At 37.0% G+C, this 12342-nt stretch overlaps 1 protein-coding gene across 1 annotated transcript in view; it reads right to left on the reverse strand.

Annotated features, from left to right (window-relative positions):
* LOC137390500 (uncharacterized) overlaps positions 1–12342 on the reverse strand; it is a 57655-nt gene that overhangs the window by 2333 nt on the left and 42980 nt on the right. Inside the window, exons 14-20 of the mRNA XM_068076829.1 lie at positions 9710–9938; positions 8263–8387; positions 6929–7132; positions 4350–4537; positions 3177–3310; positions 2019–2176; positions 1383–1505 (exon numbers count right to left, since the gene is read on the reverse strand). Of these exons, the coding sequence (XP_067932930.1) occupies positions 1383–1505; positions 2019–2176; positions 3177–3310; positions 4350–4537; positions 6929–7132; positions 8263–8387; positions 9710–9938 (1161 nt within the window). The remainder of the gene's footprint in view (positions 1–1382; positions 1506–2018; positions 2177–3176; positions 3311–4349; positions 4538–6928; positions 7133–8262; positions 8388–9709; positions 9939–12342) is intronic.

A 12342-nucleotide genomic window follows, 5' to 3' on the forward strand; every position in this document is an offset into this window, starting at 1 on the left:
ATGCTCTAAATCTGACATCAGCTCTTTGCAGTGTCTTACATAGAGTCAACTCTCTACTTATTACTGTCAAACCTTGATTTACGACCACATCAACATACGAATGCCCCAGACATGAGATATACAATTTATACAAATACTTGAATCTATCATTTTCAACACACGACTTTTGAAGTCTTTGGAAACATTGCCATTTTATAAGCAAAAATAAAGAAACCAGTCGAATAAAAAACATTAGTTTTTCACATAAAATTTGGTTTTCTACATAATTTTATAAAATGCATTCATTTTAATGTTGTATTTACATGTAATTACCTAAAATATCCATATTCTTTTGGATCTGGAACAAATTAAACAAAATAAAGTATAACTCTAATCAAAATATTTGTTTCAACATACAAAGGTTTGACACGCAAACCAAATCTCAGAACCAATCAACTTTGTATGTAGATGTCTGACCGGGCTTCGATGTTACAGCTGGTCGTGTGCTTCACCAGACTTCAAAATAGTAGCTAAGTTCTGCCAGTGATTACAGTTAAGAAGGTTGGAGGCATCAAAACACAAGCTCAGATACTATAAAGTATTTCCTTCGAGGTTAGGTTGATGAGCTGTATTGGAAAAACTAGCAAAAACCACAACCAAGGACACCACTATCGGCACAAGCACAAATTATAGGTGCATGCAAAAATTTGCCCTATTGTATCTGTGAAAAGCCAAATTATAAAACAACACTACCTAAACAAGTTCAATGACAGGTTATCAGATATTACTGCAGTAAACCGCACGAAAGTCCAAATAAATACTAGTGCAAGAATAGAGGTTTGGACTTGAATATTAACAAAAAGTTAAATACAAACATATCAGAGATGCCGAAGCATACCATAACCAAAGGTGAAATACACTCCATACTCTTCATACCTCTGTAAAGGTGTGTCAGCTACTCGCAGGTGTTAAGGTCACTAAACTATTATTATAGTTAAACTCTACTTTTCAAGTAGGTAAAAGAGAAGATTACTCCTAAACTCATTCAGCGACTCGCCACAATTCGTAGTGGTTTTTTTTACTAAATTTTCAACACTTATATACTCATGTAGATGAGATATAATTATGAAAGTTTTGTATTAAATGCCAACTATTGAATTCATCTAGATAATAAGAGGAAAGAATTTGTTAGTTTAATAAAATCTTCAACTCAGCCTTAAGTTTCTGTTATGTGCTTTCAAGTAAGTCATACCCTTGCTGTGAGCCACCATAGGAGATCCTACAAAGCTCACTAAGCCTACGACCAATAACATAGAACTACACAAAACAGAAAGTTAATTATGTGTCATATAATCTGGCTAACAAGACCAGAGTGAGAAACTCTATCAAATATAGGCACTTACTAGGTAGATTGTCAACATTCTGAAAGTCGACTATCTTGTGAGCAAACTCAAAGCTGTTCTCTCCAAACAGAGAAAAGAATTTTTGATCGTCTGGGAAAAGAGGGGCATACAAGCTTCTGAGGGCTTCTTCATTGCCTGTATGTAAATAAGCTTATGCAATACAAATCCAGATAACAAGAATGTGGCTCAATGAGAATCGTTGAGACAAGTAAAGCACTGATTGACACAAGTGCCTCACCGATTGACACTGGTGACTGACTCGCTGAAACAGGTGCCTTACTCGTTGACACAGGTGCCTGCCTAACTTGATGAGACAGATGCCAAAATGGAAAAGGAGTACGTGTCGACTATAGTTACAAAGAGCATCATAGGTAGTTAAGTCAGGGAACTAAAGATCATAGCCACAAGGTAGCGCATATTAAAGATATATTGTGGAATACGCCAGCGCCTCCAGCGCCAGCCAGGACTTTGGTCATCAAACTCAGAAAAACCTGACTAATGGCGAAGTGGGAACCGTAACTAAAAGGTTGTAAATGGTAGCTACATACTGTCCTGTACCTAATTACTCATATTTCATTTACTATTATCAAGTATGTTGTTCAATTTCTTCTCTCCAAGCTCTCATCTCACTAAAACACTCTGTAAAATTACCAGCAACACGATGGCGTTCTGTCTGAGCCTTCAGTTCCGCCAAAAGCTGGTCTTTACGGGTGGAGTCCATAGTGTCCCATTGAGGTTCAGATAATCTCAGTCTAGACTCGAGCATGAGTTTCTCCAACATGGAGTATTTAGTGCTGTAAACATAACAGCCATTAATGAGATATGAAATAAAATAACTATGAATGTTGTGTGCTACTCGCAAACTGTATTCATTGATTTGATAGAATTAGATGGAATTAGATCTTTAGATTAGAATAAGAATAAACATCAGCCATCTAACCATTCATATTCTGCCTGAATATTTCTGAGAACAAGAGTAATTCATAAAAATTCAATTGAAAAACTTCCATTCAACTTATTGTAGATTCCTGGCTTACACAACTCTATAATGTAACCTTTTGAACATCAAATGTCATTAGGAGTTGCCTGCTTCTGATGCATCAGGCCCCACACAACATGGCACAGTGTATTAATATTGTTATATTATTATAGTATATTATTAAAATGTAGTGTTTTTCTATTTATAATATTATTTTTTTACTAAGAAATGATATGGCCTAGAATATAATATTTGGGTTTTATAAACTACCAGTAAAACTTCTCTCATCTGTTTTAATGGTTTTAATTAAGTTTTATTAATTTAATATTTAGAATTCTAAAAATTAAAATTTCAAACGATATATTTAGACAAAACCAGACTCAAGCTTTTAATATCAGTCTTGGGCTACGAGTTTTGCCGATGCATCATGCACCATCACTTACAGCAATCAAGGAGACAACTACCCTATTTCTCTACAGCTATTAGGACGCTCGATAGGAGTCCGAATGCTTCATATGTACCCTTCATATGTACCCTTCATATGTACCCGGTCACTATGTCACTTCCCATTTCTGTGTAGAGAGTCATAAACCTCCTTTACACAAAGAAGGTTTCAAGGAAGAGCGTATCAATACACATTACTTGAATCACTCAAAAGCGGTCCGATAAGATCATGTCAGCAGTTGTCTCCTCATGTCATAGTCACGATGGCTGCTAATCGTTACAATTAACCAAGATTGACGCTGCTCAACAGCTTGTGGTGTACCTACAAACTCTTCTCATTTAAGCTGTAAACGGCATACAGAAGCACTCACTCTACTTCAGAGATTATTCTGGCATCTGTCCATATGCCCGTGTATGATGTAAGAACTTTGGCTACATTCTTGCAGCGATCGGTCTGCCTAGCCTCTGTCTGCTCACCATGCATCCTCATCATGTCCTCCACACCCTGCAATAAAGATGAATGCAAATATTGATCAGAGGAGACCTCCAGATGAATACATCAGCAACATAATTGCTATAAAACCCAATAGGCGTCTGAAAAATACATTTATGGTGGCTGCTTACCGAAAGAGGAAGGGCAGTGGATAATACCCCTACATAGATAAAACACAAAGACCCTTTATAACGGAGCGAATGATCATGACCACCTGACAGCCCTAACTGCTGTGAACTGGAAGTTGTCTACTCACAACTAACAATGCTACTGGAGAGTACCGTACTTTTCAGACTATTAGCCGCTACTTTTTTCTGATGATTTGAGCTATGCGGCTTATATAAGAGTGCGGCTATTCTGTGGCCTTTTCTTTCACCGCTAGGGCGCGTTAACCAGAAACTCTGGCTAATGCGCCTCTAGCGATGAAAGAAAATACAAAACAATCCCTAATGGTACTGTTCCATTAGGCACTAGGTTAAAAAGCGTCGATTAATACGAAACAGTGCCGTTAGGCACTGTTCCGTTTTAAACTGCAAAGTTGTTGCCGCGTTAAAAAACACCGTCTTGAGTTCTGCAGCCTATACAAAGGTGCGACCTATGTATTGTTTTATTATCGTATTTTGGAAAATAAAGCAGATGCGGCTTATATAGGGGTGCGCTTTATAGTCCGAAAAGTACTGTAAGTAAATAGCTCATTTGTTCAATAGGGAAAGAGGTTAGACCAGATGATATTCTGTACACTAAGAAAATTCATTCAGGATGGCTGAGGATGAGTAGAAAAAAAACAGGATAAAAACATTTCCTGTTACAAGTTTTGATTTTTTGAGAGCTGGTAGCAGTCTCACTCTCGGCGAGCCCAAAACTCAAACAAGGAAACATTCAACAACACGAATTACATTGGCGGTTGTCGGGTGGTAGAATCCTTCATCAGCAAAGCCATAGCACTAATGCTAGCAAATATGACTTACCCTAACACAGTCATGTATAAACACAATATATTTTCTGTTAAATTTTTGTCATTTCCAACGAGTCAAACAAGCAAAAGACAAACCATAGTTTTAATCTCTTTGAGGAGGTAAGCGAGTTCCTTCTCTTGTTTGCCAAGCAGCTTCTCTGTCAGCACAACAGCAATGGAATCAACATCAGCAGGTTGGTTAGCCTTGACCAAGGTCTCGCACACCATACACATCTGGATGGCAGCAGCCTCCTCCAAGATAGCTATGTTCTCATCACGCGCATCTATGAACAAAACCTGTCATTTTACATTTTTCCTACATTAAGAAGGTATTTACATTTATGCAACAGAACTACTCAGATTTGTAAGGAAAGAAATAGTTAACAAACAATAGGAAAGAAATAGTTAACAAACAATAGGAAAGAAATAGTTAACAAACAATAGGAAAGAAATAGTTAACAAACAATAGGAAAGAAATAGTTAACAAACAATAGGAAAGAAATAGTTAACAAACAATAGGAAAGAAATAGTTAACAAACAATAGGAAAGAAATAGTTAACAAACAATAGGAAAGAAATAGTTAACAAACAATAGGGAAGAAATAGTTAACAAACAATAGGAAAGAAATAGTTAACAAACAATAGGAAAGAAATAGTTAACAAACAATAGGAAAGAAATAGTTAACAAACAATAGGAAAGAAATAGTTAACAAACAATAGGAAAGAAATAAAACCAAAAGTTAAAAAACTTTAAAACTGTTATTCAAATAGAGCCCCGAGAGGGTGGCTGAAGTCTTTCTGAAAACATGAAGTTGCTTGACAACGATCAAACCAGCAATAAAAGGAACTTTCTATTTAAGGGGAAAGCTCATTTTACTTCTGATATTTCTTAGAACTATCTGTACCCAAGAGAAGACAAATCCATAACAACTCTAATAGTATATTGCGATACTCTGCTTGTTTTTATTCAAACTTTTTCTATATATAAAAACCTTAGCTTTTGTCTGTTTGTCTACTCGTCTGTCCAGGTGTAGCAATAGAGTATTAGCAACGAAAAACCACCTTCATACTGGTTTTGAACTAGCAGCATTAAAATCACAAGTCTTCTAACAAGCGCGCGTAACCAAAGGGCTAAGTCTTTCTTATTATTCCCTCACTTTTTTCATATACTGTATATCCTTTTCGGATTCCACACACTAAACAGGCACTTTTTATTACACAGCACGCCTTCGGGTTACGATGACCATTATATACAATTCTTTTCGCCTTGTGATGTTGAACACAATGTATTTTCTGCCTTGCCATATGACCTTTTTTGACATATGGTATCAACAAAAAATTTATCTCGAAATTCAAATTTGGCAGTCGTTGGGATGAACATGTCGGAATGACAAAGATGCCGATATGCTATGCTTTAAAGAGATACAATGCTCGCTCTCCATATTGTGTTTAATAAAGTGTTTTAATTAATATTACACAAATTGATTTGTGTCAAAAAATATTTCAAGTATTTAGATCCAAGCTTGACAAGAAACAAGCAAGAAAGAATCATATACTCGTTGCAATTCTTCAGCCGAGCAGTTGCAAAGAGTGATGAGGTCACAACTCCACAACTCTCGTTTTTGGCCAGTCTTTAACAAGACGATTTATCAAACTTAGGTTTTGAAATGATTAAACAATAAAATCAAATATATAAAAGCTGACAGCAATGAAGCAGCTACTGTATATCTTCGCATATAAGCCAAGTCTAGAAAAACATCCCTGATATCAGGTAAGTTTTGAGAACTCGCATATAAGCCAGGCCTATAAATCATAGCACGCCATACGTATCTGTTAGAGAAAAATGTTGTGGAAATGGAGTGGCTTTTGCAAGCTCAGTACAATATGTTTCTGATTGGTGAGTAGTTGGATAATTAGCCTATCGGTTCTCTGCTTAATCAAAAGTAAACAATCATCTATTTGTGTTGAGCCTATGGAAAATATGTTCGCATCTCGTGGTGACCTTAGTTTCACTTCTCATAAGCACATTTTATAGCTATGCTGTTCTTTGCGATGATCAGAAGCATTACATCTGCGTAGGTTTCACAAATGTTAGATCAATGGACTTCTGATGAACTCATCCTGCTACACATTTGGGCCTTTTTATGGCATCAGATGATGTAGAAGTTTCTGCTAACTAATTTGGTCAAATGTTATGACAACTCATATGAGCCCATGTCAAATATTTGGTTTACTGAATACTTGTCTCCATAAAGATTTATTTGCTAGCGAAAGAGTCCATTAAAGCGCTAGCTATTATTGCTATTTACTTTTATTAATCATGCTGCGTTAATGAAGATTTCAGTTGCAGTTGTTAAAACCTTTGCATTCTAGAATAGTTTTATATATAGGGGATAAACGATAATAAAAATTGAAAAACAAAAAATAACATGTTATCAACAGCTATCACTCAGTAGGTGTAGTCTGCAGCACAAATTGAATGAAAATAAACCAATCAAAAGCAAACAATTTTTTTAGTAAACGAACAATAAGCCCCCGAATATCCATCCTGTGTGTGTTGGCAAGCAAGGCGCCGCTATAAAATTGAAATAATTGGCAAGCAAAACTTTTGTGAACTGATAAACTAGCTCAACCTCACCTAACTAGCTAATACCTAATAAACTGAACTAGACTCACCAGGTGAGTCGAAATCTAGCCACCGTTGCATGTTCTGGAGGGCAACCAGACGTCTGTGCTGGTCCTCTTTAGACTGACAGTCGGCCACCTCTCTCAGCTCCCTCAGACCTTCATCCAAAACGATCTTAAGGAGGGTGTCACGCTCGTCCCAGTGTTTGCATAGAAGTTCCTTTAAGAGACCCTCTAGCCACTGCGTCGGAGAGCCTTACAAGTATATACTGCATGCAGTCAGTGTTCATTTTACAGTAGTTAAACTCCATTAAATAGACCAGCAATTATCAGCAGGCTATTGGCTAGATCAAGATCAGCAGACTAGCTGGCACTGGCTTACGCATATGTTGGAGGCATCATCCAAAAATACATTTTAGTATTAATGAAAATGATCAATTACCATTACTTAAATAAAAGAAAGCGATGATTGTTTTGGTAAATTGCCAAAACTATTTTTAAACTCCAGTTTTTACTAATTGGTTTTGGTGAGAGTAAAGAATGCCGAATACAGGATACAGGGCAGATAAATCGGTAAGTACCATCCAAGTTCAGTCTCACCATTGTGAGATTTTACGACCACTATTTTAGGTGTAAATAATTTTATGAGTATATTAGTTGCATTCTAAGCAGCTTTTTTCCCCGTAGTTTGATGTGATGTCTCACTGATGCGAGATATTAACACATGCTAAGGCAATTGATGCAAAAGGTACAGAGCTATATGCACTAGCAGCTACAAGTGTTGTAAGTTAAAATTGTTAACGAGTATAAGTATTAACAGATGAAAATTTGATCAGCTCAAAATTGTAAGACAGGCATTTGGTTAAAGTTAGTACTAACAGTTGGTAGTAAGTACTAACAGTTAATAGTTAGTACTAACAGTTGGTAGCAAGTATTAACAGTTAATAGTTAGTATTAACAGTTAATAGTTAGTACTAACAGTTAATAGTTAGTACTAACAGTTAATAGCAACAGTTAACATTTAGCAATAACAGTTAACAGTTAGTACTAATAGTTAGTACTAACAGTTAATAGTTAGTAGTGACAGTTAACAGTTAGTACTAACAGTCAATAGTTCATATAAACAGTTAATAGTTAGTACTAACAGTTGGTAGTTAGTACTAATAGTTAATAGTTAGAACAGTTAATAGTTAGAAGTGGTAACAACTTAGCCTTTACTGTATGAGTCTCAACCCTCAAATGATGCCATGCAGTGACTATATTTCCATCGACTCCACCCAGGAAGTAAAACCGGAGGCCATTAAACTCTATTAAAGTTCTTATGGCTTAAAACAACCATTCACGATCATGATGCACACACATCATAGAGATGGCAGTTTACTCACTAGTATTGTTGCAATAGACGTCAGAGTTTACTTTCGGATGCTTTCCCTGCATCCTCCACACAAGTCTGTGGTTGGCTACAAGACACTTGGCAAGATTTCCAATGCGAATCAAATCCGCTGAGTGCCTACAGCATAAGTACAATTCATAATCACAGTTGATAGGGAAATCTTCAATTAACTGAAAGAAATAGTATAGACTAGCGGTAAACCTGGCGATGCTTAGTATTTCGTTCATTTCTCCAATCGGATATCCTGCAGGTGGGTGTTTACTAGGCTGGTACTTAGGAACCTGATGGAGTATTGAGACCAAATATTTTTGGAAATGTGGCGAAAGAAAGGGCGGATATCCATGTAAAGTTTGAACGGAGTCGGTTAAAAAATGTGGATCTGTAGTGTTTGCAGACTAACAGACAGACTCGCATACACATTGACAAAGTGAGATTAATTAAAGTGACCATCAGAAATTATGAGACTGCTCAATAATTTACGCATCTGTTCATCTCAGGCGCTCTAGACCACTAGACCACAGCTGTATTACTTACTCCAGTATAAACCAGATATAGCTTGAATTAAATTACTTCTACTATTTCTTAAGCTTTTACATTTTATTATATCGACCTGCTTTTTTGTGTACAAAGTTATTTGAGAAATTTCAAAATGTTGCACTATGAAACAACAAAGGTCAATATTGGCTCTCTATAGCACATGTTGGCTCTCTACAGAATATGTTGGCTTTCTATAGCGTATGTTGGTTCTCTATAACGTATGTTGGCTCTCTACTGACAGCGTATGTTGGCTCTCTACTGACAGCGCATGTCGGCTTTCTATAACGTATGTTGGCTCTCTATAATGTATGTTGGCTCTCTACTAACAGCGTATGTTGGCCTTCTATAGCGTATGTTGGTTCTCTATGACGTATGTTGGCTCTCTATAATGTATGTTGTCTCTCTATAATGTATGTTGGCTCTCTATAACGTATGTTGGCTCTCTATAACGTATGTTGGCTCTCTATAACGTATGTTGGCTCTCTACTGACAGCGTACGTGGCTCTCTATAGCGTATGTTTGCAAATGTGTATGAAAAGTCGAAGTGCGACTGTATAACATACTTGATTAATGGTAATCAGCTAGTAACTCATACTGCATCAACTCTGGCCGACCGTCAGAGGTCACTTTTAAATACTGCTTATGTTATAATACTTACTGCAGACTTTTTTTAATGAAGTACAGCCAAAATATAAAAACAGCATAAAAACTAATTCTTAAAGCTAAAATGATTGCTCATTGCGACCTATAAATGTATTTCTAATGATTGCAAAAATTATTGCTGGTCATGCTACTCATCCAGCTCTGCATCTCTGGCCGCAGCACCCGGCCTCGCCCGCTGTATGCAGAAGGATCCATCAACAACCCTAGGCATCACACCTTAATCCTCTTTCAATAATTACCTTTTACCAAGGACTCCCCCGACCCGCTCGATGAGACCTGTGAGAAATAAGGCTATTCTCATGTCATTGGACTGCTCAACAATGAAAGTCTCTGCTTTGAGGAGGGCTAACAGCACCCTTGGTTCAGTGTCACCAGCCTTATGCGCTGCCTCTAAGACAGCAGCGTACTCTGAGAAATACCGACTACTCAAGGAACCAAATACTCCTGGTTCACTTGGAACCGTCTCATCTACAAAATAAAGATGTAAAGATCACACAAAACCGGCGCAAAAATGAACACATTTTAGTTTAAGCTAAGAATTTTGCTCATATGTGCAACCGATATAAAGTAGAGAGAGTTATTAATACTGTATATCGTGGATAAGTGAATGTGTAAACAATTGAAAATGCTTTTCTGTACAGTGTACCCTTGGGTTACGATGACCCTGTTATACAGTTTTTTCGCCTAACGATATGGAACACACTGTTTTTTCGTACTCGCCAAACAAAACTTTTGTTCCATATTTGTTCCAAATTCTTTTTCCGCCATACCATATCAATCGCTCTCGACATTCAACTCTGGCAGTCGGTGTGCTAAAATACATCGGAATGACGAAGATGCCGATATACAATTCGCGGAAATCCCTCCCACAACGCCTGAACGAGATACGATGCTCTCTCTCTCACTTCAGCGTTATTCATTATCAGTTATGGAGAAATTGAAACCGGAAACAGGTTGATGATAAAATTTTAGTCGATGACAAAGTTGATGTTTAGTAAATTACAAACTAAAACTTAACTTTGAGTATGTGTTTAGTAAGCTAAATTCATTCAAATTAAATTCAACATTTATGTTATACGTTAGTATCCAAGGTAACAACTCCCTACGGTTCGTACTGTACATAGTAATGTTACATTTTTTTGCAGATCATAATGAATAAATACACTAAATACAGTAAAGTTACTGGAGGTAACTATAGTTACTAAAGTTACCAGATTATTTTGTTAGTTGTTACCAATTTTTAATATGTACAGCATGCGTATAAAACTTTGATGATTTCACCAGGTGGTGTTACGGTGTTTGAATAAGATAATTACTATGGGTTTCCATTAGAGATGCCCCGATTCTAAATTCACCAGCCGATTCAGATACCGATCCGATATACCTATCCTAATTGAAAAATAATCCGATTCAGATACCGATTCAGATCTTTTGTGTTGCATAGATAGCTCTTCATTTTATTATGCAAATACAAACATAATGCAAAGAAAACATGAATATTCTTGTATTTATTTGTTTGCATTTATGGAAAAAATATATATACATATTCACATACTGACATACCGTGCATGTAGTAACAAAACAGTCCATGTTTCTTGTAATTTGTAAATAAAGGTAATTACTGTTAGTAGTGCAGTTCTATCTGTGATAACGAAGTCCCTCTTCTATTGTTGGATGAACTGCTGTGCCTGTACAAGTTTAGAGCAAATCAATGTTTCTTTTAATTACCGTTAGTGATTCAATTATCTCAGTAAGACGTCTCTTTCTTCCATCATTATCAATGTAGCCAAGAGTACTGAAGGGGGATTGACTTGCCACAGATGTTGGAGGACAGGCTACATACCGATACGCCACTGGGGTTACCGTTTTTTGTACAATACAAACGATCCATTGTATCGTCAGGATCAAGAGAGTGATAGATAACTTTATGCGTCGACGGTTTAAATTACTTTCGTTATGCTAGTAAATAGAAATATTACACTGCGTTCTTGCCTCCCATTTTTGTTATCTTGTTCGTGATTGCCTGCAATAAATCCTATCGCTGTAATTGGGAAATACCACACTTTTTGTTTACGTTCTGGCTAAAAAGTTTCCTTCGCTGTGTTGATCAGGCTATAGACATGAAATAAATTGTGTGGCAGGCCTGAAATTCATTAAGTAAAAGTGAGAAGCTTACAGTTGATGATGCTTTTTTATTAGTATAGCAAGCTAAAATACAGTTTTCTGCTGAATGGTTGATCTGTAAAAAGATCGGAAGGTTCAGATTTTTTAAGAAAAGATCGGCCGATACCGATTCAGATACTTGACACCCATATCGGCACCGATACCGATTCCCATACCAAAATCGGGGCAACTCTAGTTTCCATACTCCTCTATACCACATTTTCATCGCACGATGCCAACACTGGAACGAATTAAAATATTATGGCGAGGTTCCATTGTATGATGTCGACGAGTAGGGTAACGGCATCTGATAACAAATATAAATGTAACCAATAGAAAACATTCACAGGTGCTGTTACTATTTAATTGTAAGAAGTCGGTACCTAAAGTTACAAGGGCTGACAGTTACGGGCTGACAGTTACGGGCCGACAGTTACGGGCCGACAGTTACGGGCCGACAGTTACGGGCTGACAGTTACGGGCTGACAGTTACGAGCTGACAGTTACGGGCTGACAGTTACGGGCTGACAGTTACGGGCTGACAGTTACGGGCTGACAGTTACGGGCTGACAGTTACGGGCTGACAGTTACGGGCTGACAGTTACGGCCTGACAGTTACGGGCTGACAGTTACGGGCTGACAGTTACAAGTATTAAAGATATACTTACACACAATTTCAGTAAATTTCATTAAAAAGTATCAGTATTTT

This window comes from Watersipora subatra, chromosome 3 (genome assembly GCF_963576615.1).
Source record: "Watersipora subatra chromosome 3, tzWatSuba1.1, whole genome shotgun sequence".
NCBI lineage: Eukaryota > Metazoa > Bryozoa > Gymnolaemata > Cheilostomatida > Watersiporidae > Watersipora > Watersipora subatra.